The sequence below is a fragment of the Doryrhamphus excisus genome, chromosome 5 (genome assembly GCF_030265055.1).
Source record: "Doryrhamphus excisus isolate RoL2022-K1 chromosome 5, RoL_Dexc_1.0, whole genome shotgun sequence".
In the NCBI taxonomy this organism is placed as follows: domain Eukaryota; kingdom Metazoa; phylum Chordata; class Actinopteri; order Syngnathiformes; family Syngnathidae; genus Doryrhamphus; species Doryrhamphus excisus.
This window is the reverse complement of record NC_080470.1, coordinates 9,560,674-9,587,706: the sequence shown is the minus strand read 5'-3', so window position 1 is coordinate 9,587,706 and position 27,033 is coordinate 9,560,674. Positions and strand designations below refer to the sequence as shown.

Sequence of the window (27,033 nt, the reverse complement as noted above, 5' to 3'; positions counted from 1 at the left end):
CAAAGGAGCGTGTGAGTGTGTGTGTTGTAGTTACCAGTTGGCATGGCTACACTTCTTCAAGGAGAAGCTGAACTGGCTCTCCCAGTTGTCCTTAGCCTCCTCTGGAGTAGTCTAAAGTAAAACATAAAAATGTTATTCTCATTACTTCTCCATGTTCATGCTCCAAGTGTCAATAATTATCACAATACTGGTGATGACTGGTTGCTATACGCTTCCATGACCACAAGGAGGAAGCAGGTCCAATCTGTCCTTTGACTATTATGCAAACTTTTTGCAAATCTTATAAAAACTTAGGTATGCAATAAAGTACTTTGAAAAAGACTTGGACACTAGGAAACATTTCTTGTTTTAACAAAGTTAAGTGACAATATAGAACAAGAAGCTAATCATGGTGGCTAAAATGGTGAAATTAAATTCCGCTATATCAACCTTTAATCAGATCTTAACCAAAAAATAATTTTCCTTGGACCATGGGCAACCACTTGGTATGGGCCAGTTTATGTAATTTTCATCCCAGCCCAGGCCGAGCCACCACGTATCTTTTTTGTTTTTTTGTGTTATTTTTAACCTGTGTGCCCGAGTATGTGTTGTGTAAATATGTCACAATGACTGCTGTGAAAAATGTCATTGAAGAAATATACAGTGGTGGCCTAAAACCTTTCCACACTATCTACAATGCATGAAATGCATAGAATTAAGTGAAAGAAGGTCAGGGTGACACCTTTCGATAGCGTTGTTGCAGGTTATCAAGGCTCTCGGGGTGAGTCTGCTTGCCGATGTTGGGCTTGTACACAATGAAGTTCTTGCCTCTCCCTTGCTCGGCTAGCAGCACACACGGTTGGTTACCTCGGAGCTAGAAAGAAGGAGCAATTTATGATGTTTATTTTCAGGCACCCTCCTTCCTACGTCATTTTGAAACTGACTCACCTTCATGGACAAATAGAAGCCCTCATCAGCACCGGTGAGATTCAGAAACCTGTTGTAGGCTTCATCCCAAGGCATACCTCTGTCCACACTGATCTGCAGGGGCAAAATGATGAGACTAAAGCAAACATCCAAGAAAGACTAAGGAGAAGTTAACCCTTGCTGCTCATTTAAAGTGAAATTACACTTTTTTACCCTTATATCCTACAATAGTAGGACAACATTTCAACTTTTTACAACTTCTGACCTAACCATTGATAGAAAGTTGTACATTTTTTTTAATGTTTCTGGGCCTTTTTCCAATGGGGAAAAACACAATGACAAGCAATATTTTACAAAAATTAGATGCAACGTGGAATATTTGGGATGAGAGGACTACAGCCTTGACTAGGTCAATAATTGATAACAACATTGCCGTTGATGCATTATTTTTTTTTGCTATTTGTGTGTTTTTTCAAAATCAAATGCAATCTTTTCACCCTTAGATAACACACAGTAACTACATCAAAAAATGATTACAAATAATGACATAAATATTTTTTTACATTCTCACCACATGAACTCACACACAATATAATTTCTTTATATTTTTATTTAAACTGCATAAACAGTTAAATAGGATATCCAATATACTGTATTCTTTCTTATTAACGCTAGTTAGCTTGGCTCAAAAGGACAATCTGGCAGCATTCATACAAAAGCTAACAGCATTTACACATATCCCCAAAGATAACACACCTGAGCTGATGTTATACAATTCCTACCTTGTAAAGAACCACCTGTCCATCCTGAGGGTTTCCAACCGTTAAAAAGGTTTCCTGCTTTTCCTCATAAATTTCATCGTTTCCCGGAGCCAAATCTGTTAGCCGCACAAAAGAAAGTCAAGCATAATATGACATATTGTACACACACAATAAATTGCATGTTGTTTTAAAGTGTAGTACAGACAGTGGATTTAAACGCAGTACCTAAAATGCCCATGTCATATTTGCCTTCCTTCTTGTCCTTCTCGATTAGGTAGTCAAAATTATCGGTGAAGTACTGGAAAAGATAGTTTTGCTTGTGGACCTCCAGGCCCAGGATGCGATTTAGGAACTTGGTGATGCTACAGTCTGGAATTTAAAACAATATTTATAAATTAGAAACCCAGGTATTGCAGGTTTGATCCTATGTACACTACCTACCTTTCTCCGTACTAATCCCAAAGCGTGACTCCCTACAGAAGATGCCCACATCCATCATTCCATGTTTCATATCTAACATAAAGGGAGTGGGAAGACAGTTAAAGACACTGTGTGTTCTCAAAATTTTAGGCACACATCAACAGTTCACCCATACCTCTGAAAAACATGGCGTCGCCTCCGGGATAACCTTTGGGTACAGGCACCTTGTTCTGTATGTGGCCGAGGATTGCTTTGGTGATTTTATCCAGAGCCTTGGTACCGTACTGCATGAAGGAGCACATATGGTACCGTTAAGTAGCACATCAACAATACAACGGCAGAATTAGGATGGCTGTGCTGTCGTACAGTAGCACATTGTCAAAGTCAAACAACAATTTATGGAAAAATATCCCTGAAACATCACTTAGCCATCAACAGTATCATGAAAAACATATGTAAATATGTTACGATTTCAGCTCAGTCAGCATGTTTTGTTTCACTGTCCTTTAGTGTGGTTTTTGTGATGCCACCACATAATTGTACCGTGGATGGCAAAGAGGAAGTGTGATGATGACCAACGAACCAGAAATGGAACTTACTGAGACATAGGGGATGATTTGGCTGCTTAGTACAATCCATTATCAAATGTCACATTACCTAATAAGTGCTACTATAGTCATGGAAGAATTTATTAGACCAGCCTTGTTTATTCCATTTTAATTGCTGGTTCCCACGACAAGTACATTATCTGAAGAATACAATGAACACAACAACATGGAATGCCTAAAAGCACTGTTTTCTGCAGTACAAAGCCGACGCTATGGTTGTAAGAAAATACATGATTTAGCTTATCGAGAAAACCATGGAAATGGCTAGATATATTTAAATTAACCTTTGACCTGCTCATCTCCCCGCAGATGCCCACGCAGAAAACCAGCCCATCATCCTCAGCCTTTTCCATTAAATTACACTCTTATGAGGTAGTTTTCTTGTTATCAATATAATTGTAAAAAACAAACGTACTTTCAGTTGTCCCAGGCATTAAAGTGAACAAATAAACAGAAGCAACAAGACACACATACAACAAACTGCATGTGCTGCTACACAAAAACGTTTATGTTCCCTTTCAGTTACGTGTCTGAGTTGTTTTATTTAATTTACTTTTATTTTTATACAGTGGTTAACTTATTTTTATACATGGTTAAAAATGTCAAATTACATCAAACTAGGCCTGAGCAGTTAATAAAGGTTTTACAACTGCATGTTTGATACTGCAAGAGATGAATAATAACATTATTTCCTGTGAGATAACTTCAAAGTCAACCAGCATCATATTACTTCCAGGCATCCGTTAACCTACCTTGTTCTCAAAATTGTACTTGCTCAGGTCTCTAGACTCCGTGGCTCTTCTGTCTCCATGTGTTAACGCACCCTGCAAAGAGGACAATCATTAGCATTGAGCAGTGTTTCCCATACATTCACTTGTGGCTGCCCACTACAAATAAATCTGGACCGACAAATAATGGGACAGAGCAGAGCACATATAGACAAACAACCATTCACACACACATTCATACCTAAGGACAACTTGGAGTCACAAATTAACCTAACATTTGGAAGATTTTTGGAAGATGAGATGCCCAAGCGATCTCCTGACTGTGTGGCCACCGTGCGGCCATTGTGACAATGTATAGTGTAAAAATAATATAACGTTGTGGGGCTGTCAATAATGGTATTAACTCAATAAATGACCTTAAAACATTTTACGTATGGTAATTAAGGCATGTGCATCATGGCAAGCCACATCTCCGTTATGACATCAGTGACGACAGTGTGTCCCCACAGATGTACACAGAGTCTGACACTCTTTCTTGAAACTTTACTCCTACCTTCCACATCAACAGCAGTGTTCAATTCCAACACCGTATCTGTACAGTTATGTTCATAATAATAGCAGTGTGTTTAAAAAGGTGAGTAAACTTCAAAATTCTTCAAATTAATTTTATTCTAATGCACACAAATGCATTGGGGACACTGCACATTTTATTCAAAGCCAAAAAATTAGAAAAAGTCATTGAATTAGATGATATTTTTCAGAAAGTCAAGAAATGTTCCAACAAAATAGCAGTGCTGAGTTCAATTAGTGTCAACACTTTTTAACATTATATTTCTTGACTTTCTGTAAAATATCATCAAATTCAATGACTTTTTCTAATTTTCTGGCTTTGAATAGAACGTGCAGTGTCCCCAATGCATTTGTGTGCATTAGAATAACATTCATTTGAAGAATTTTGAGGTTTACTCACCTTTTTCAACACACTGCTATTATTATGAGCATAACTGTATGTATCTGACCACAATACCACCACGTGCATTCACAAACACTCTGCACATCTACACCACTGTCTCATTAAGTAACACAGAACTAAGATCCCAATTGGAGTTTGACTGCGGGCTCTCTCGTCTGTTTTCCATTCCATATTCAAATGTGTGGGAGGTGAGAGGAATTTTGTGAAAGCAGTCAGCAGAACTAGGCTAGGCCTGCCTACATAGATAAGTAGCGGATATGTCTTCACGGCTGCTCTGTAGTCAGCCAAGACGCACAGGGTGTCAAATGATGAATTCAAATGGCGACATACCGAGTAATCTTAATAAACGTTAAGAAAGTCAACATTAATTAATTTAATGGACTGAGTGCAGGCATGCTTGCGAGCAGAACAGAGCAGCATCCCAATGGATGTGACCCATGGATTTACCGAACACACTTGGCAAACACAGCTTGTGTCTTTCCTGGAAAAGCCCATCACTGAGTACCCACCCACTCACCATCAGCCCCTTTCGCCCTTTTCTGTCATGCTGTCACTCAGGAAATAAATAGGTGGTACAATGCCGGTGTAATTCATCCAGATAAAAAAAAAAGGCAGAATCCCTTGTAGATCCAATCAAAGGATTATGGTGAGAAATGCTGGGAAGAAAAGGATGCAAGATCCCAATGATGCCCCACGCAGCGCCACTTCCATTATACTCATTATCACTAATCATTCATAGTACCAATGCCATAGTTCGCAGTTCAATTGGCTTTTGGCTGTCCTGTCATCACAATACAGCTTTTCTCCAAGAGAGAAATCTCTTCACATTTTAACCTTGTGAAATCCCTAATCATCAACACACACCCATATAAACACAAAACAACAGTTATATTTACCAGACTCTCTAGCCTCTTTGCAACTATGGAGGCAAAACGCCTCTCCCCGGCTAGCTCCGAGATGAGGAAGATGTACTCTGGAGCGGTCACTTGATTGGACCGATGGGTACGGCCTAGAAAAACATGTATTTCAAAAAAATCAGTATTAACATTCAATGAATGGTGTCAACACTTTCACTTTCATCATGATTCCATTAGACATGGCAATTGACTGAATTTAAATGGTTTTAACAACACCAGCTGCTGCTTGAGTTGCAGCCCCTTCAGCTTGAGCAGACATGATATGATGGATGAGAGTGGATAGCAAAAAGAGGGTGATGACATAATAGGATCAGCATCATCAGGTGATATCACATTAGGCAAAGATCCCTTTTCTTCAAACAGGCTCTTGATTTTTGTTGCATGCACATGAACACACACAGGTTTTGCTAATGGAAATAATTAATTGGGCTGTTAACATAACAATGAAATCATCAGAGACTCATCAGGCTGCAACACAAATACCAAAAATGATACAAAGGAGGTGGATTCAATCTGACTAATTAAACCAAGTGCCCATGATACATTTTGGAATAGAAATGAAATGTTTTTACAGTGTGAGACCAACCAATGTAGGACAATACAAAATCCTTGAAAAACTATTTGAGCCTGGAAAATTGACAGGACTCACCAAACTGCTGAATGGCCCTGTCGGCGCTCCAAGGCAGCTCCAAGGTCATATGGACACGCCGCCTCTGATTCCTTACTCGCTTATCCGCCTGCAGGGAAATTCCAGAGCTGGCTGCCTCGGAGATGATGGCCACCAGCTGGGGGAGAAGAAAGAAGGGATGGATTATGTTGTCTACTAGAAAACTGCAAAGTCATCCATATTACAGACTCCAGACAAAGAAATGTGCAATAGAATGACACTCATATGAGTGTACCTCCAACTTTGTAACTGTACAATAAATTAGGAACGTTTTCAAAACCTCCAGTGTAGATTTGGAGAAAGAGCATTTCCAAGCATCACTACCTGGGACAATGTATGCTGTGACGTTACATACGCGACAAAACATGGACACCCTCAGAACTGTGTTGGTTTTAGCTATTTTCAAGCACTTTTTGCTTGCTTGTATTTGCAAGCCCAAATATTGATTCACTTTAAAGAGCAGAGGTGAAGAAAGGTCGGTGAGGTCGGCCATCGTCGCTCAAATAACAATTTAATGTCCGAGGTGTCCCCCTTGTAGCAAACTCCGACTTGGCTTGGCAAGATTCCCAATCGACATTTTCTTGCGTCTTGTTGACTTTGTATTCTAAAGCAACGTTTAAAAGTAATTCTGCCTCCTTGGCAATCCACACAAGTTGTGTTTTATGTTTGCGGAAGTAACAGGATGACAGAGGATGATTCTGATTGGATAGAATTTTAGGAACTACTGTGGTTCCCGATGCATTTAGACAGTTACGTGTGGATGCAGTTTTTTTTACGTGTTTTATAAATACCCTGATACGTGTAAGGATATAAATAATTACTGTCCACACAACAGAAACATAGAATTAAGTCTTGACAATAGTTACTCTTTCACACCAGCTTACACACCAGATACCATCTTGGAAGCCTGCAAATTTGGGTGTCGATGATGACTCCCTATTCAGTGTAGGTACTTTTTACCCAGAGCAGCAAGACTGTAAAAGGATGTAACACTCCCAGCTTAAATAGGCAGTGTGAAAGAGGCTACAAGTGCTGTCCTGTCTCTGTTAAGAGCTTTGATACTACCGCTGGAGGTGGAAAATTGCAGCGAGAGCTGCATACTCCCAGTCCGTATTGTTGAAACAAAACAGTGAGCAAAAAGTGTGAAAGCGGCTGTGGATTGCTGACCTTCTCTGCCCCCATGAAGCGATCCTTCTCCTTGACGTTTATGTGATCAATGGTGAGACCCTGCTCGGCACGTGACTCGTAGCGGACGCTGCCATCAAGACGACGCACCACGCGACCCTTGCGACCAGTCATCTATTACAAGGGGGATAAAACATTAGCTAAATGAGCTTAGTTATCAGACAAACTTGGGCTTGCTGTATGTTTCAGGCTTGCACCTCTGAGACTTTGTCAGGCCCTCCAAACTTATCAATGAGCTCGTCGAGGGTATTGAGAGGTAGTTCTTTTCCCAGCTGTGATATCTTGTTGAGGAGATCCTGCTTCATCTCCTCGATCCTGACTGAAGGTGCATAGGGTCACAGGTGTCAGCAACATTATTGGACAACAAAAACAAAAAACACTAACCAGTCTGGCAGCTCGTGTGATTGACAAAGATGACATCATCATTGTCCAGCAGTGAGTCCGGCGAGGAGTTGGAGTCTGTGTCCATGCCATCAGAGTCACTACTGCTGTCGTCGCTGATGTTGATGACACCGCCACTATCCACCGTGTGCTTGGGGACCTTGGGCTGCCGACCACGAGGCTTACCTGATGGGTGACATTACATTACATTACATTGTAGAAGAACTACAACACTTTCTACCACATGATCACCGCATCAGCTCTGTTAGACTATAGTATGAAATATGAGTACAAATATGACAACAGAAGAATCAAAACTAAAAATATGCCCCAATGAAGGAAAACCATGTCACCAAACTGCTGCAGGTTAAAAATCCTTTATTATTGCCCATTCCTGCTTATGTCTCTGGTGAATACCAAACAGGTTCCACTGTAGTGACAGATATGCGCTTACGTTTTCTCTTATTCCCGGGTGCTTTCTCTCGTCGCTGTTTCTCAGAAGGGAAATGTTTCATGACAAGGGAGTGGAACACACCCCTGAAGGAAAGAGAACAAAGCGTTAGGACCACACGAAGCAGATCTTAAAAAAGAATTTCCTGTTCTATGTTCTTTCATTTCAGACAGTAATGTCACTGATGTGAACATTCTTTCCAATAAACTTGACACACTAAAAGTGGAGCTCACTCACTCTGCAGCAGAGACAAATCTGTCAAGATGCCCATCATTCTCGTCCAGGACTTCTCGAGTACGTGACTCTCCAGTAGACTGCAAGCCAATAACGATGCACTGTGTCGGAGACAAATATTTTTTTATAACATGACAAATACTCCTCTACAAATGACCAAATTTGTGTGTTTCCACCCATGTATATAATGTATTACTGTACAATGGAAACCATCTGAAGATAGCTTTTTTTTATCAGGAATAAAGAAAAACAAAACAAAACAGCAACAATATGTCCAATTTATTTCCTGCCCGGATCTTCGTCTGGTCATTTCCACATTGCCTGTAAACGTGCCGACTCAGCGTTCCACAGTGAAATTGTGCTGACCTTTCCTGCCTCCAGCTCTTTCTTGGCCAACTCTACCAGGCAGCGGACCTTGGCAGCGATACAGAGGTATTTGAAAAAGCGCTGGTGAGACGACCAGAACTGCCCCCACAGAGACTTCCTGCTGACCAGGCCCAGCTCGTCGGCGGCACGCATGAAGACTTGCAGCGCCTCTGCCCACTAAGAAATATGAAGGAATACTGTGAGAAGCGTGTTCTTCCAGCCAATGACCACATGATGATGAGTTGTGGCACTCACCAGTTTGGCAGCTTTATTGTAGACCAGCTTGAAATCGCTGTCCAGTCCGATCTCTTCAATGCGGAAAGACACCCCTGAGAAGCTCAACTGCCTGGCTATGTACATCCCGCTCACTTTCATGTCCATGGCAACAATCTCCATGGCACCCACGCCTCTGTAATGTACATATACATACATATCATTAAGCAAAATTAAATCATGCATAATACCATAATCTGCAAACAGTATTGTTGACATGGGAACTACTGTGTTGCCTCAAATAGTGGCCTCAGCTCCAGTAAATGCTGTGCCTCAATTTATTGTTCAGTTAAACAAATAAACACCTCACCTCTAGGGCAAAAATGTTCCCATCTTATAAATTTTATTAAATAAACAGTCAATGTTTTAAGCAACATTCTTAACTATCGTAGGGGTATAAAGATCAGGTTATCACTGTGTTATAAAACTACAATACAGCAAAACTATTAACTTTAACTCTTGTTATTTCAATGCTCGCTAGCATTGTACTTACGTTAGTATAATCCTTAAAATAAAAGTATTGTATTTTTGTTTGTAATTGATATTTCTCTAATTGTATTGCTCACAGCAGATGCTTTCTTATGGTGGGTACATGGTTATCATTACACTATTACCCTTTTCCAGCTTAAAAACATAAAAACTATGAACATACCATAAATATAAAACAATTTGTTGAACAAATTGTACTTATTCGTACCCTAAATTAAGCATTTTCAAGCATACTGTAAACATGGTTAAATAAACTAAAATACACACACAATGCAGATGAAGCATTCCAATTGTGAATGGAGTACCGTATTCTACATTGACCACTAGGCATCAGTGGCAAGGGCCAGACTTGGCTGCAAGAATAGGTTCTCTCACTACAGGCACAATAATACATTATGATCATAATAACATAATAATAACTGTTGGGGCCACAACCCAAGACAAGCTAAAACGCAACTCTGAACCTCCAATGTCACTTCCTGTCCTCTCAACATCTGCCCACTAGCCGTTAAGGTCTGGTAGGGAACACATTCACGGTGACACACACAAACATTCGTTTTTATTTTTGTTTTGTTTTTTTTAATTTATATTGCTTATTTACTCTTATTATTTTGACTATATTGGGCAATACAAGTGTGAAGCAATTTAAAGCTGCCATTAAAATACATTGATGAGGCAAGAGCCACCTCGGGGACTATGCTGTCCAGAAATAATAGATAATAGGTAATAGAAATGTAATGGTGACAATGTGGATGTTGTTGTGTGTCTAGAGGGCTCTAATAATCAAACCTCTTCATAAGACTGTACACAGGGTTTCTATGCTGTAACTCAAAAAATATTTTATTTCTTAATATTGAATCCTATGTCGCTGTTGAGTCCGCAACAGATTGACAGCAATGAACGGCAATTTGCAGAACATCAGACATTACAAACCTCTTCTCAATAGTATGCAGGAAGTCATCAAAGGTCCTGAAGGGCGTACCCTCACCCCAGATACCCAGGCGGCTCATGTAGATCATGTTCTTTGGCTCAGAGGCACCTAATAACCAGAATGTCTATGTTAGCGTGTGTTGTGTCGCATTGCGCGAAGGCTCCAACCCTGCTTGAACCTACCTGTGGCACTGGCATACACCACTCTGGCCCGTGGCAGCTTGTTTTGAAGATCAAGCACTGCCTTACCCATCTTTGTTGATGTGGCATTCTTGGCTTTGTGGCATTCATCAAAAATAATCTACAGGGGAAAATGTGGTCAAGGGCAAAAAAGAACAAAGGGCGGAACGAACAACACGGCATAGAGGAGGAAAGTCATCCTGAAAATGCAAGGATACAACTCCATCAAAATCGGGCTTGCACCAATCCAGGATCTGTTTAATCCTCGTGCGGTGCTGCCCTCCCGCCTGGCTCTCGCCAATCAGCGCAGAGTATGTTGCAAAGAGGACTCCTTCTGAGGTAGCTGTGTCTCCATACTTAATCTGCAACACAGTCTCACAGTCAGCAAGGGTAGCTTTGTGCGCACCTACTTTCTGCATGACATCACTTTCGGCATGGACTCACTTTGTTTAAGGCATGCACAGGAATATTCGGTGCATCTATGTCTTTGAGATCTCTTTCTGCATCAAATTTCAGGTCATTGGATATGCTGAACCTGCGGGTGGCAACAGTACGATTAGTAATTCAGTACAAACTAGTAGTCAGGTGATGTTGGCTGCAAGTGTGAAACATGGGTCTAGCTGAGCATGAGCTCATATCCTGTTGAGCTGCACTGTGTTTAAAAGGCTACAATTAAGATGGCATTACATTGAGTCATGTCTCATACTTAAATACAAATGGCACTCTGGTGAAGAGAAAGACAAAGGGATGTATGAATAAACAAAAATTAACATCTCAAACAATCAGTGGTCTAATACGACGCGACAGCAACTCACGCCACGAATACGATTTACAATTTTGACCACTCTATGACAAAAGGTGTGCAATTTTGTGAATAAATGCAAGCAATGTAGCACAAAAACAGTTTGCGACAGATAACAGGCAGTGATGGTGCTGTTGTGATTCTTTTTGGTTACCAATTGGAACACACCATGACATGACGTGCATATCCGCAGTCTACAAAGCTACTATCATCATCACCGAATACAAAGAATGTATTAACAGTGGCAGAATGATACAAATATTTATTTATAATAACATGTGCAGTGATCATGTTAGCTAGGTAAAGCTAAAGCTAACTGTGTATGTAAACCTTCCTCCACCTGACCCCATGACCCCCAGTTAATTACTTTTCGATGCAACAACTATGGTAAGCACTACATTTTTGGCTCACTGTAGCCATGACAACATGAGAAGCAATGATGCTGCATTTAGAGTATGACATTTGCCCCAAATAGCCATACACAGAGGCTTTGATTAATCTTATCGAACTACCAACATGGTACAGTGCTTAACAGGCATTATATATACAGTAACTATTTCTCTATTGCAAATGCTTTGTGAATGATGGAAGTAGTCTGCCATGGTAAGTGTGCCCAATCCTCACCATAGTGCTTTTTTCCTTCCCTTAAGGTAGTTTTCCAGGATGATTCCCGCAACAGTACGCCCTTTCCCAACTCCGGCCCCATCTCCAATCAGGAAGCCTGCTCGCTGGTTGTTCTGAAGGATGACCTCGTGTTGCTGGACAATCAGAAATAAAGAAACGGATCATTCATTGTTCAGGGTGAAAAACATAAAAAACTGCAGATCTGTGTGGCTGTGTGTGTGCATACCTGGCAAGCGTAGATGATGGCTTCAAGCTGTAGTGCGGACAGCAGGCCACTGTTAATGGTATTCTCTGGGATAGACACGGTGTATGTGATGTCTGGAGGAGGGACACTGGAAAGTGTGTTGGTCTCCACCACAATGTCAGGATGGGAAATTCCTATTGTGGCTGAGGAGAGCAAATGCGATTTGTCTTATTAAAAAAATACAAATAAAAAAGCCAAAGGCAGCATCCCACATGCAGCTACATTTTGCCGTCTGGTTTAGTGACCTACATTTGGAAGGTCTGTACTCTGCATACGTGTCGACATGGCCCAGTTCTTCTGAATCATCATCCTCAGCTTCCTCCTCCTCCTCCGGTGGCGACTGTGTTGTCTGAACCTGGCAGAGACAACATAAGTCATTCAGCAGAAGCCGCTTGCTGGGTTATATGCGGTTCTTATCTTAGCCAAGTTGAAGTTAGAAAATTGAAATGTTAGTTTCATGTGTAAAACATATGACAATACAGCAGTTGCAGTTGAAGTATTGAGTGTATTTAAACTATCAAACAGAAGAAACAGAAGCTTACTAAAGACCAAGCTATAGGGGACAAAAACATTTATTATGTTATGTTGTAAATTGGAAAAATAAATTATAAATCTATTAACTACTTTGGGTTTCATGGGTAATATGCAGCCGATGTGTGGCTTGTCTTAATTTCTAAATAAATCTGTTTAGAAAATATATTTCTGATGTCATCTTTCACAGCATATACTATATATATTAACATATTGCTGACATTTACTAATATTATTAGTCTATTTGTTGTTATTATGACTGGGGCATGAAGGAGTTCTTTCCAGCTAGATGATATAATTAAACAAGTGATAAAAATAACATTGAAAAATATTTTTTTTTAAATGAGGAAATGAGGAATGGGAAGATTACTACAAAAGTGTAATTTGACAAGTTTCTCTATTCTAGACAGTTTTTTATTTTTACTGATATTGACTATATTCGTACAATATGCGGTCTCAAATTAATCTTCCAGTGTGGCGCTAGTACTGCTTTGAAGTTACGACTGTCTCTTTGTGCAGTTGCCAGTTATATGCAATGCAAAGCAATGCTTTCATCATCTGTGGTAATGACAAAATAAAAATGGATGACAGGGTGTTAGCTCCCAACAACTAGACAAAACTACCATTAGCTGGTACTGATGCATTCTGAGTTAGACCCACATGGCGTTTGATGTAGAACTGTGCACTACTGAATGGAACCACTCATAGAAGCGTTAGAAAACCTTAGGTTGAGTGTTAAATCATTTTGGATAGGTTGGTGTGGCTACCTGGAATCCTCCTAAAGGTGGAGTGCTGATTATTGCAGTAATATCATCCAAACTGGCCAAGCCCTGAAACCTGCCGGAACCTTTCAGCTGTCAACAAAAACATAAAATAAAGAAAGACCAACTCAAATGTATGGAAAAGCAATAGACCAAAATGAAGGAAGAATGTTCTGTGAAATGAAAAATAATTGTGTGTCTTGGCAGGTGAGAGGCAACAAAAAGGCACATTTAACAGCATGTGTGCATTTGAGGGGGGAAAATAACATGATATATTTAGATTTACATATTAAATCATTTCATGATGGGTCACAGAGTCACTGTGAAACCAGTTCAAAATGCATGTGAATTAATTGATGCCACTATAAGATGACCTTGAATATAAGATGACACAATATTTCAAGACCCGTTTTGGAAACATACACTCCTGATCAAAACTTTAAGACCAGTTGAAACACTGCAACAGTACATTTACAAAAAAGCTTGCTTTCTTTGAACGCTGTTTCTTGAGCTGCATAAGCAAGGCCTCTCGCGGTGCACCCTTTGCGGCTGAGGTTGGATGCAGTGAGACAGTCATTTTAAACTTCTTAAAAGATCATTAGTGTTATGGGACAGAACAGTGGTAGACAGACAAAAATTCACTGGCCCGGAGCCAGAAAATCCCATTGGCTGTCCATGAAGGCACAGGACCATCGTAGGTCCAAATGAAGGTTGCTACTGGTGCCAAGTGCAGGCAAAGAAGAAAAAACATCTAACAGCCTCGTCTCCTTCAACACCACTAAATTGCCCATTTATTTCCTGTGAAATTTGCATAAAAGCTATAATCTCTCATGAGCAAAAATGCAACCTTGACAGTCCTGATGGCTTCCAATGTTACTGGCATAACAAGGAGATTGCACCAGAGTTATTTTTCCACAGGGCGCAGTAGAGGGGGTGCCATCATGATCCGGGGTGCTTTTGCCTTCAATGAAACAATGGAGCTTCAGGTTGTGCAAGGGCGTCAAACGGCAGATGGCAATGTAGAGATGTTGCAAGGGGCTTCCCTCATGCTTGAATGCCCTCATATGTGTGGTAATGATGCGGTTCTTCAATAGGACTACGCTGCAGTTTACAATACCCACGGAATAATAGAGGAATAACCTAACTCTTTCGCCTTCTCTGAGTCATCGGCTCCATTGGCAGTCCATTGTCAACACTGTATACATGCATATATCATGCACATACTGCATGTGTGTGTGTGTGTGTGTGTGTGTGTGTGTGTGTGTGTGAGAGCGACAACTGACTGACTGACCTCCAGCTGGCTCTGTGCTGGTGTGGTGGTGGCAAGGGTGGTACTAGTGCTGACGTCCCAGAGTGTGGGCACTGTGTCCAGGTTGTCTGTGCTGATGAAGGACTGGGCATCAGCATACTCGGACAAGGAATCGGCCGGAGAGGAGAACAGGGAGTTTGTGGAGAGGTCATCGATGCAGGACAGATCCTGTGGACAAAAAAAACAAAAAAAACATGAGTTCCACCTCTTACGACGTACTTGAATTAGGCTAGCGGTTGACAATTTGTTGTTGTTTTTTTGTGTATTTTTAATTTGGCGAATAGACGCTGTGGATATTTTCACGAACAACATTTTTTAAGTGTATTCTCCATCTGTGAATGGCTTCCTCGTCCTTACGATCGCCACTGCAGTCATAATGCTAGCAGCTGGGGCTGATTTTGGAGCCTTCATCCGCATATCTAAAGTACCTGTATGTTTGCTCTAGTCAACGTTCCGTAGTAGTTCCCAAATCACTTCTTCACGCCCATGTGCAGTTAGGTTCAGAAAAGGAAAGTCTTTGGAAATTACATTTTCTGTTTGCTAATTTCTCGCCACATATCAAGCACACGGGTGGGTAAGCCAGCATCATTGGCAGTAAAGGCAAAGGAACACAATCATTCAGAAATAAACTCTCTATTTTCTTCTGATATTTGTCTTGTTAGGAATGTATTCATGGTTAAGCATAGCTTATTGAGGCGGTAGCACAATGGCAAGACATGTTTTTCCATGTCTCACTAACTGAAGAAATTAACGCCTTCCCTGGTTCATCCAATCAGCCGTCAGAATGCAGTGTAGATGCATTCACAGACCAGCAGTGAGTCGGATATTTCAAACACTTTCCGAAATCCACATTTCCTCGTCTTCAGTGTTAAGAGCTCAAGAACTGCGGGCTGATGACTGCACTATGCCATCTAAACCGACCTGGCCACCCCATTTAATTGTCCCATACCTTCTATAATGCTGTATTCGTGCAAATTCCCTGACAGGATTATATCCAATCTTATGAGTCCTGATGATTTCTATTGTGAATGTGGCAGCAGGCGAGAGGAGCCATCACATTTATCAAATGTCTTTATTATGCACACCAACAAGCATGCTGTACGTTTTGACGTTTGGATTTGCAAGGAGCGACTGCATTTCAGTGCATGTGCCATGCAATCGTACAGTGCCCTGGTCCACCTGTTCCAATCGTGACACTAGCCAAATGCGCCTGAATTTAGGTGTGAATTGGGCTGTAGCATGGCACAACTGCCATAGCCTGAGCACGCACTTAAAGAGGGCTTCAATGGTGTAGGTTACATTATGTTATGCTGGTATGTTGTATGATGCCATGCTGGTTTTAAAGCTGATTTAGCAATCACTTCTCACAGCCAACGCTTCCAAACTCAAATGGAACTGTAATGCTTGGTGGTATTACTGCTGAGAAGGACAGAAATATAACGGCTACAACTTAACAATGGATTAGTCTAGTGTTGTCTCTGGACATTAACACTAGTAGCAAAAACTGATCATGGTGGTGCCATGTGCAAGGCTGCGGGGTACACATAATGGGAGTGCTTGTGTCATTTCAGCCTGCGCTATTCCTATCCGACCGAATCCATTAACGTGCCGTGCACATCACACACTAACACATTAGCCCCTGGAAGACTTATAAATGTGGATGTGCCCAGATAGGGATCAAGTGAAAGTCAACAGGGAGCTGACAAGAGAAGATTTATGTTGTGGCTTACATTTACTTAGATAAAGTACATCCAACAAAAAAATGAGGGCTGCAATTAGCTGACGACCAGTCCGGGGTGTACCCCACCTCTCGCCCAAAGTCAGCTGGGATAAGCTCCAGCATACCCCCCTAATGAGGATAAGCGGCATAGAAAATGGATGTATGGAAGATAATGAGGGTGATCATGGCGAACCAGGAAGAGCTATGATAAAAGCCTTCAGGTTTAACAGTGACTCATTTTAAACAATATGCTTGACTAATTATTGCCAAAAAAGATGTGCTGACTGCTCCCATCATTCACACATTACTCACAGCTCCATGGAAAAATCTTTCACAGGCATGAGAGGACGTGATGTGAGGGATCTCCATGAGAACATGACTACATGGTATGGGAATGGAGGCCCCGGTGAGGGTGGTAAACAGACAAACACAAGCTTGGCCCTGCCCTGTGTTTATAGAGACAGGCGGGTATATTTTTATGCTGTGATGTTAGAGAACGGACGTGTGGAGCTTCTCAAAGAGAACACACACACACACACACACACACACACACACACACACACACACACACACACACACACACACACACACACACACACACACACACACACACACACACACACACACACACACACACACAGTCTCTCTCTCTGTCTCTCAAATATTCTTGGGGGCAAGATCAGGCATGAACTGTGAAAAAAAAATGCTCTCCGGTAGTTTCTTTAAGTCTGGGCTGATCAAAGCTGCTGCCTTCGGGGTGATGGAGGGTGCAAGGGCCTTGCTTTGAAAGAAAACACAACCACTTCACCCTTATACAACGTAACCCCATATTCATTTAAACACAAATTGGCCCATAGTAAATTCATTTATTCGAGACTCAGACTGTTGCAGTCATAAAACCATGACAGTGGAACCCGCTTATCTCAAAGCCCCACAAACTGACTGACGTTGACAAAGGCAGTTGTCAACATAGCCATGGCTTGCACATTTCCTTGTGACCTTCCCCAGTGACATAAAAAAGTGGGCTATAATTAAGGATTTTTAAACCAAAGGCAGTTTGTTAACATTTTTTCCTAAATTTGCGCATATCCTTTATGTAATGACAAAATTACAGTTGTCCCTCTCTCCACTGTCGTTCAAACATCACTCCCTCACTCTTTTTTAATTAATGAATGATTGCTGTTTCATGGTTGACTACAACCTATTATTCCTAAAAAAATGCATATTGAAGCAAATGTTACATGTTCTTGGCCTGAATTAAGCATGTTCAAGCATATAAATGAACTAAATTAACTAAAATACAAATACAGGCAATACAAGACATGGATGAACTGCAATCCACATTGGCCACGACTTGATTGCGAACGACAGGATTTTATTATTTTAAACTTATTTATCTCACAATAGTGACAATATAATGATAAAAGTCATTGTTATCAGCATCATCATCGTCATAACACGAGCCACTGCTGTGTAGTGCAGCAAAAATTCAACTTTGAATGCCCAATGTCATTTCCTGTCCACAGGTCCGGAAGACTTTTGTTGAAACACCCCCATTGTGAGTCTTATTTATGTCTTAAATGGCTTATTTTCTCTGATTCTATCTGCTATATTGGGTAATATGAGTGTAAAGGTGACTATAGGGGTGTTATTTCATGTCTAGAGGGCTCTCCTAAAAGGGAAACATTTTATTTAGAAAGTCATGAACTCATTTTCTGTTTATTAGTATGGAATCCTACTTCGCAGAAATTCATTTAGGGTGGGTGGGTCTGGAACCAATTGATAAAAGTGTAGCACAGTGAGCCTCTCCTCAAGAAAATATAATACAGTTGGGACTCTCCTAGTCCACCCAAAAATGGAGCAGGCCCCAGACTCTGCTGACTCTCTAGAAACTTAAATGAATTAATTTTTATTACATGTCTTGATTTGAAAAATATATACTTATATTTTATACATAGATTTTTCAAGCTGCTGTGCCTACACTGTAGTCTTCTGGCTCACCTGACATTTCTGAAAACGCCTGTTGTCGCATATAAACATTTATGTAAATTTAATTATGTAGATACTGCTTTGTCATGTAATTTCAATAGTTTTGTTTGACTTCTGAAGCATACATTGTCAGGAATTGAATCCAACCTTTTCGAGATTTTCAGTATGTATAACATTACATTCAGTTGGGAGTCTCCACTACCCCATTAAATTCCCTATCTAACATCTTTACTCTCTTGTCCTCTCCTAAACTAGTGTGACAGCAACAGATGAGTAAACAAGGCAGGGAAAAAGGACACACTGTCACCGGAGGCCTTATTCTGCAGAGGCACCATAGTGGAACCACACACATTTTATCGAGAAAAACAGTATACAGAAAGCATTTCCTGAAACATTGCCCCACTTTACCACAGCAGAAAGAGTAGAAGGTGTTTATTGGAGGGGGGTATTCTATCAAAGATATGTATTTTTCCATCAAGCCTTGTGTTTTTGTCAGAAAAGGTAGCACACTAGTGCTATTTTCTCCCACTGCCAAGCCTCGATTTTTCAAGTTTTTTTAATTGGCCAGTAGCTTGGCTTGGTTTCAACGTCATGGTTTAGGATTTTCACAGTCATCACCTCTTGATAGCAAAGGCAGAAAAGCTTTCTCTCCTTGAATGCGGATGGACGCATTAAATGGAGAAGCTGCAGTAGGTCTACACTGGATTAAATATAAAATTAATATAGGATTAGATTAGATATAGGAGAAGATTTTGTTTCAATTTATGGAAAAAATGTTCAACAGAAAAAAACCCCAATAAAAGCTTAGCCTTTCCTAAAACTGCAGCAGACATGGCCAACCTCAGAACCACTGCTAATCGAGTTGTTAAGCAGAGCAGAACAGAGGGTGCAGTGTTATTTGTCCAATGGCAGAGACCTGTACCGGGGGCTGCTTCATCTACTATTCCTAAAATTGGGCCCTGCCATGCAGAGATAAGGCTTGGATTCCAACTGCTCTGATGGTAATCTGGCTTCTACTGCAAGCAAAGAGTCACACATCCATGCTAATCCTCCCTCACTAAAACGTTCTCTTGTGAAGCCAAACACAAGGTTTCTGCAAGCATTTCTTTGCAAAATGACTTCTCATGTAATGATGTTTGTTTTTCTTGAATTCACTGATAAAACTGATTCAAATAACTAATTAAAAAAACAAAAAAGAGGATGTGTTAATGTGTATTAGCACAGGAGTGCATGTGAACAAGCAAGCATGGCACATGGCTTCTTTTGACATTTGTCTGCTCTTGTGCTTTGAGACGAAGTTGCCTTTCACATGTTCAACTTCTGCCTTGATTTCTCAATGCGACACGTCCTCATTTCCCCTTCAGAATTTAAACAAATCTTCTGATCAAATGGTCATAATGTGACAAGCTGTGTACAGCATGTCACATTATGACAGCATTATGACAGCATGCAAAGGCTGCAAATCACAGCAAAAAGAACAGTTGCCAGCGAGCTTTGGGATGAATGATAGGAAGGACATATCATTAAAAAGAAAATAACTGCAACCAATCCATCCAACACAGTTTACAGGAGAGTTACCTCATTGACAAATAAATACACCACAAATATATCACTTGGATCATATAAAATAATGAATGAAATAATGTGTGACTCATGATGGTTTGGCGGTTTCATTTGGGAGTTGTAAAGAGGAGGCATTCCTCTAATATAAGAAACAGCAATAACCATGCTTATCACACGAGCCTTACGATAAGCTCCAACAATGCCAAACAAGGAATTCTAGAATCCGTACATGTTTTATAAACAGAAAAGGCTGTTTTGAAAAGCAGGTCAGGTACTGCAAACACGCGTTGACTGTATTTCTTTGTGTCAGATAACCCTTCAATTCCTGAAAGGCTGCACACGAATAACGTGAAATGTGTCACACACCTTTAGGGGGTTCTCAAGCATGTAAGTAAAACTTGAACAAGATTGGTTGACAAAACCTGGCCGCCATCATGTAAATGTCTGCACGGGCATAGGCGGGATTGATGAATGAATTCGACATAAGTCATTGATCCATTGCCAATAAGACAATTTGTCTAATCGTTAAAAAGCTTTGAGGGTATCTGTAAGAATTTTGAGTACAACCCACAGGGGTTTCCACAAATGTGACACAGTTGTCCCTAGCTACATCCGGGTTCCAACTTTGCTCCCTCACTCTATTATGGTTTGTCAAAAATGAATGACTAAATGATCACTGTTCGTGGCCTAGCCTACTATTAGCCAAAAATATTGAAAGACAAGTTATATGCAACATTCTGGTCACAAGGTGTCAGTAATGTTACATTAGCTAAGTAGTTAGCTCGGTAGCTTGTGTGGCAACGTCAGAGCCCTGTCACGGATGACGTACCGTATAGATACTTGTCTAGCTATGTGGTAAAACCTGTCCTGATATCTTGCCATTTACAGAGGAACTACTGTGGTTCTGTAGTACCTTGCGCTTGTGCCACTGAACCAATAAAAAAAGCAGATTAATTCCACCTTGAACAGGCTGAATAAAGGGGGCATCAGATTGCAGGGCACACAGGGTTAAACCAACATGACTCTTTGGTGACACAAGGTAAACAAAGAAGTGGATTAAGGCTTAATTCTGACACTTGTTTTAGGATGATTGTGCTGTGATTAAAATTCAAAGAGGCAAGTTCTTTGGTATGGAGTTGTTATGCTACATAAGGCAGAAACAAAACAGGCTGTGCCCAGGCCTTCCCCCGCCTACACACTGCCAGCTAGGTTCCTTTCCATGGATGAAAAACAAGTGACGTTGCTATTTCACTCATGTCTCTTGTATTTTCCCTTCCTAATTTTCTAAACCACTTTTGGTCTGAGGTCTGATTAAGCAGCCATAGAGGACGTCTGCATGGCTGTCGTGGTTGTCATGCAAACTAGTTAAAAAGACAAACTGGCTCAACATTATTTTTTTTCCCCAAACAAAAAATAGATGGTAAATGGCCTTTTCATTCATAGCGCTTTTCCACCTCCAAAGCACAAAGGTCAGGTTTTCTTGTACTTGTGCCTCATATACGTGAACCACGCCATGGACAACTTGCTGACTCAACAAACGCAAGCAGGCAAACGCTGGCTTCCCCCTCCCTTCCTACACTTATCCAATCACCTTTCAGAACTGTCACAATGCATTCACTGTCTTTAAGAAAGTCAGATATTTTTTACTTGTTTCAAAAATGCCCATTTTCACCACTCGGGTATAAAAAAATATTCAAACATTGCAGAGGGAGTTAGTATCCAAAGTGTCAATGCACAATGTGGAATTTAAGAAATAAAATGTTAATTAAACACAAGATTACACCAATTGGTTGTTCATTATTACGTCAAACGCCTTATTTTCTTTTGTAAATTTCTAATTGCTCTTTCAGCAAGCAAGAAACAAACAAACATTTAATTCATAAAATGATTTTCAGGAGAATACCCAAATAGTGAAATATTTGATAGCTGCAACCCTAAATATAACAAATGTCTACGACAGGACACTAATCAGCCATAAACAAGAGAAGTGCATGAAACCAAAAGGGGACAATGAATGTTCATAAAAAGAAAGATGTTATCTGTATATTTTCCAAGAAAGAAGTCGTCTATGAATGCCATAACAATGAGCTGGCAATCACAGGTCACATGTCAAATGTGATCATCACATGCATCCAACACGAGCGCTTGTGAAATGCAATGAAATAATCAAATGTCACAGCCCAGGTGGATAAAAACACATGCAGTTGCACTTCATGTATAGTGAAACTAAAGTTTATGCATTTCTTATGAATTAATCGTACATTATTAAGACATTTCTCTGAGATTTCAGGAGAATTTTAGGTATTTTACACTTTTTATGACAGCAGATATTGTTGTCGGTTTATGTTTTTATTATAATTATTAAAAACTAAATTTTATATGTCTGAGATGTTCCACAATAGTGTGTTAGAAGTGTGTTCTAGCCTTGATGCTTGATTTTAGAAGGTGCTTTCAGTAAGCTGTACTGGGAACATGACATTTTGTGTCTGTCGCTTTAATAATACTGAGCTGTTTGTGAAGCCTGTCTGGGACAGAAGGTGTGGCTCCGAGAAGCTCTATAATGCACGCTATTCACTTTTCACATATACAACTGCACTTGTTCAATGTAATAGATGCCAATACAACAACAACAAAACATTAAGGAGTGGAACAGCAGGACACAAACTTGAGCAAGGCTAGCATAGTTATCTGAGATGCACTGCTAGTCATATTAAACAGCAGGATCACACTGAAGAAAATCAAAAAGACCAGTCTTAGAATATTCCACATCTGCAGCTGACTGACACATAGGTGGCACCAGATTTTAATTTAAGATGTGCAGTGAAGCCTGCTTTTGATAAATAAAATAAGGCCATGCAACTCAAGGTGGACTGAGGAGTCGGTGGGATGTGAAATTGCGTCCACAAATGATGAGCACCCATTTTCACTAAAAAGTGGACCAAACAAGTGCAGGAGATAATAGATTTTTTTGGTATGTTTGGTGCTCATAAATAGGCTTAGTTGGCACATATGTCTGTTAGAACATCGGACATTGTATAACAGACCTTTAAGCATGTTTCAGAAAGCCTTGGATTTCATAAGAAAAGTATACTGTACAATAAGTATGACTAGGGAGGAATGGCAAGGAATGACTTGTGAGACTGTAAAAGTCCACCATTGACACCGCTCCTCTATCACAACGACACACTTCAGCCATTTGCCCCTTATGAGCTTTTCATCACCACCACCACTGTCGTCTACTCACTTCCTGCAAGCGGCTTGCATAGGTCATGGTTGAGGTTTAACTACAACCAGGAAACTGGCAGCCTTTTGCCAGCCAAAAGACTTTCCTGCCGCCCTGCTGGCATTCCGTACTTCAATTTAATTTTACTATTAAAAGGAAACCTTGTCTTACATAAAGTCACAGGCCATTAATTGTATATTTTTGGGTCTAGTGCTGAAATGACTCTAGACCAAAGTCTGGGTAAATCCCATTAATCATGTGAGGACGCTGACAGCGCACAGTTAAACAGAAAACACAACAAAAAGAGTGCTGCTTGGCCTGACATAATATCAGGTTCTTGCTTCTTACTGGAATAGAATGAGTGAGACAGACAATTATTTGTCATGGTTATTGGCTAGGGATGACAGTGGAAGAGGTGGTGTCTGGAACCAGACCTGCCCTAGGATGGCATTACCATCTTTCACTCTCTTGTCTGACTGAAGAAGAAATCACACTTGCCAAAAACGGTACTTATGGACACTTAGTGAACTCATAGCAAATCAATTCAGATGAAAGCCGCAAGAGGAATGCTGTGAGACCATCAGAGTCGATTTTCACAGGTCACAAATGAAGCAGTTATTTTGATACTTAAGGTACTTTGACATCTCTCATGCCACCTCATCAAATATTTCCAACTCAAGGCACAAAGAAATGTTTTCCAAACTTACAACAGTAAATCCTCTATTGCTATACCGATTTACTAGTACACCAATTTTTACTCTCATTTTTTACAATTATTATTTTTCCTTATATAGCACCACAGAATTATTTTAAATAATTCCTTGTGCTTTCAGTAAATAAATTAAATGGCCTTTAGCTGTCTTTTTTTACATGACAGCATTTCTATTTTCACATGGTCGCACCGTTAAAAATGTCCTCTGCTTACATATCGCCAACGGCGTTATGAGTGATCACATTAATCGTATGACTTCTGACAGGCATGCAAGGGGGTTTGGCTTTGTTGGTTCTTCAACTAAATTATTATCTACTGAATGCATTACATTCAATGACTCGGCTACTTTTATGAGTTACAACACAACAGACATGTACTTATTACAAACTTGAATCAAATGCCAAGAAACAACACAATTAAGAAAATCGCTTTCTGCATTTTTAATCTGTATAATTAAAATTGTCTCATTTTTGACTTAAAGTTTGGGAAACCCTCATATTGACTTATGAAAAAAATAGTACGAGTACCTTGGGAAGTGGCCGTCCCAGCTGTGAATACAATTTAGTCCAGAACTGCATGAGAGACATGGGTCCAAACGCTGCTTAGAGGCGGATGAACACACACACACGCATGTACATTCACACACCCTTCTGCTTCACCATGAAGCCGTGAGTGCACCAGCCTGGTCCATGGGCTTTAACCTATTCACCTTACAGAACCCAGTGGAACTCTCTCAGCCCTTTGATGGCTCCTCTCCTCTGGTTGAATACAACACATCTGCCTGCAATGAAGGCGAGGCTTCAGTCAATAAGAAACCATGCTTCCTGCTGCGCAAGGGCACCAACGTATTTGCAATGACTGATAAGTCATAGTGATTGTGCACTAGTTTCCTCAGTGCACAAAAAGGTGGCTTGAGAGTGAGTGAGCGTGTGAGCGAGCAAGCAGAGGAAGGGAGGGGAGCGGGAGGATTGGAGGAGGAGCTTTCAGGAAATGATGCTTTTGTTGGTAAGTGACTAGAGTTACCGGCAGTCAGACCCATTTTACTGTACATGGTGTAACTCAACCGCATTTGTAGTGTAAACAGTATTGCGCTCTAGACCCAGCCACTACACACACCCTGCTGTTTACCGCTATATTTATTCGGGCCGGTCCACTTTTTAATGATTATTATATTTAGAAACAGCCAGTTGCCCATCTAAATTCATACCCTTTTCCTGTTCAGGCTCACCATAATACCTCTGCTATTTTAATTCATGGAAAGTACTACATTGCTAAAGGTGAAATAAAGGAATTACTTTGAACAAGAAAGAAGGGAGTGGCCATGCATGCAAATGCAGCATAACTTGTTAGGCTGCATTAATTTAGCATTGTTGATGAAAAATACAAAATGCATCAACATGACAGGTGCATGCCGTAAAAAGATATTTTTTGAGGAAAAAACATTATCTTGTCCATATTGAGGTTATCGACTGCAATTCATATACTTTTAAAATGTGTCTGCAAATGAGTTCCCAACATGCACGCAAATTACTGCTCAGGTTTGTCACTGATAAAACAAATGGGGTCCATTATACACATACCCTGCTTCCAGGAATCCATGATATCACGTCAGTGTAATATACTGTAATGCCTATCTTTGCGAGACTAAAATGGAGAAAATACGCTCATAGACAGAGTGGCGCCTATCCATGGTGTCATCTTATAAGTGGGGATCCTCAGTTGAGTGAGTGTGTGTGTGTGCGCGTGTGTCTGTGTGTGTGTGATTGTGTATTCTGTAGTAAGCAAACTGGCACCAGAGAGGCTTGAATCTATGAATCATCAAGAAAAAGCAAACCAGACCTTATTACTGATATTTGTTTTCCAGAGAGATTCTGTCGACTTCTGCCATCAAATGACTTATTTGCTCATTTGTCACAATACAGTCTGTTTCCATTATGCCGCAGAAAAGGACAAAAACAGATTTCAGCAGACAGTGACGACAGTGGAAAAGATTAATTAAGTTAAAGTCTATTAGAATCTGGGGTTATCGATCTGATAATTATCGAGCAATATGATGAACTATGATGTCCTATTGATAAATAGTTATTACATAAAAAATAGCTCTGATAACTAGGGATGTGAAAATGGATCCGGCGATCCGGCGCATTTTTGAAGATCGGATAATATCGGCTTCCGCCACAAGATCGTGCCAATCTGGTTACGGTATCATATCTGAACAAAGGGCTACACACGTCGGTGAGACAATGCGCCTCAAAGCTGGTTGCCACTTGATTCCCGTCACCTGCATGAAGAAGACAATGCAGACACGTCTGCAGTGTACCGTGGTGAAGTTAGTTTCACTTTGGACGCTGGATATTGGGCTCCGTGCTCAGACAGTGGCATGTTTCAGGGAGCAAAATATGGTTCAACGCAAAGAAGTAGAAGACTACCAACTTAAAATTTGGAGGTTTAAGACATACATAAGGAATTGTGATTTACTTAGATGATGCCATTAATTTGTAGTGTTCTTTTCTGCAGAAACCCTGGCTAACTGCACTCTACCCATGTTACATCTAACTTACTTACGCGATGTTAAAATGCTGCAATGCGCTTTCTAAAACTTGCGTAAAAACTAGAATGTTCTCCTTGACGGACCCTGCCAGCGTGGCACTGAAATGTAGTGTTATATTGTTTTACAAAGTCATATCTGACAATAGTGTTTAAAAAAATGCAGTTTCTTATTGCGTTTCAATTGTGCCTTCCTACTGCAGACTGAGTGAGAGAGTGCAACTGAGGGAGAACACTGCTCTGTGTGTGAGGGGGCGGGGCAAGGGAGCACATTGAAGTCCTGTGACCACCTACAAATGTATCAGACATGTGAAGTGATGGAGCATTACTATATATCAGCGTTAGCAGAAATTTGTCTTATTGACTGTCATCAGTAGTCTTCCAGTAAATAAGACGGCATTAGCTAGTGGCAGAAGCTGATGTTTATCGGTGAAATAAGATGTTGATGAAGTGTTCCACTTTACTTAAAGCACCAGTCTCCACATCTTACCAAGCAACCCGTACAGTAAGATAACCTCACCCTTGAAAATGCTAATGAT

At 40.5% G+C, this 27,033-nt stretch overlaps 1 protein-coding gene across 1 annotated transcript in view; it reads right to left on the bottom strand.

Moving 5' to 3' along the window:
* Window positions 1–27,033, bottom strand: part of si:ch73-63e15.2 (protein strawberry notch homolog 2) — a 51,868-nt gene that overhangs the window by 5,357 nt on the left and 19,478 nt on the right. The window contains exons 5-30 of the mRNA XM_058072773.1: window positions 14,723–14,908; window positions 13,438–13,524; window positions 12,389–12,494; window positions 12,122–12,282; window positions 11,896–12,029; window positions 10,914–11,004; window positions 10,688–10,831; window positions 10,473–10,590; window positions 10,293–10,398; window positions 8,853–9,006; window positions 8,598–8,774; window positions 8,235–8,332; window positions 8,001–8,083; window positions 7,550–7,732; window positions 7,363–7,484; window positions 7,148–7,279; window positions 5,963–6,098; window positions 5,293–5,405; window positions 3,448–3,519; window positions 2,263–2,371; window positions 2,109–2,180; window positions 1,893–2,036; window positions 1,689–1,783; window positions 928–1,020; window positions 722–853; window positions 35–111 (exon numbers count right to left, since the gene is read on the bottom strand). Coding sequence (XP_057928756.1) covers window positions 35–111; window positions 722–853; window positions 928–1,020; window positions 1,689–1,783; window positions 1,893–2,036; window positions 2,109–2,180; window positions 2,263–2,371; window positions 3,448–3,519; window positions 5,293–5,405; window positions 5,963–6,098; window positions 7,148–7,279; window positions 7,363–7,484; window positions 7,550–7,732; window positions 8,001–8,083; window positions 8,235–8,332; window positions 8,598–8,774; window positions 8,853–9,006; window positions 10,293–10,398; window positions 10,473–10,590; window positions 10,688–10,831; window positions 10,914–11,004; window positions 11,896–12,029; window positions 12,122–12,282; window positions 12,389–12,494; window positions 13,438–13,524; window positions 14,723–14,908 — 3,125 coding nt within the window. The remainder of the gene's footprint in view (window positions 1–34; window positions 112–721; window positions 854–927; window positions 1,021–1,688; window positions 1,784–1,892; window positions 2,037–2,108; window positions 2,181–2,262; window positions 2,372–3,447; window positions 3,520–5,292; window positions 5,406–5,962; window positions 6,099–7,147; window positions 7,280–7,362; window positions 7,485–7,549; window positions 7,733–8,000; window positions 8,084–8,234; window positions 8,333–8,597; window positions 8,775–8,852; window positions 9,007–10,292; window positions 10,399–10,472; window positions 10,591–10,687; window positions 10,832–10,913; window positions 11,005–11,895; window positions 12,030–12,121; window positions 12,283–12,388; window positions 12,495–13,437; window positions 13,525–14,722; window positions 14,909–27,033) is intronic.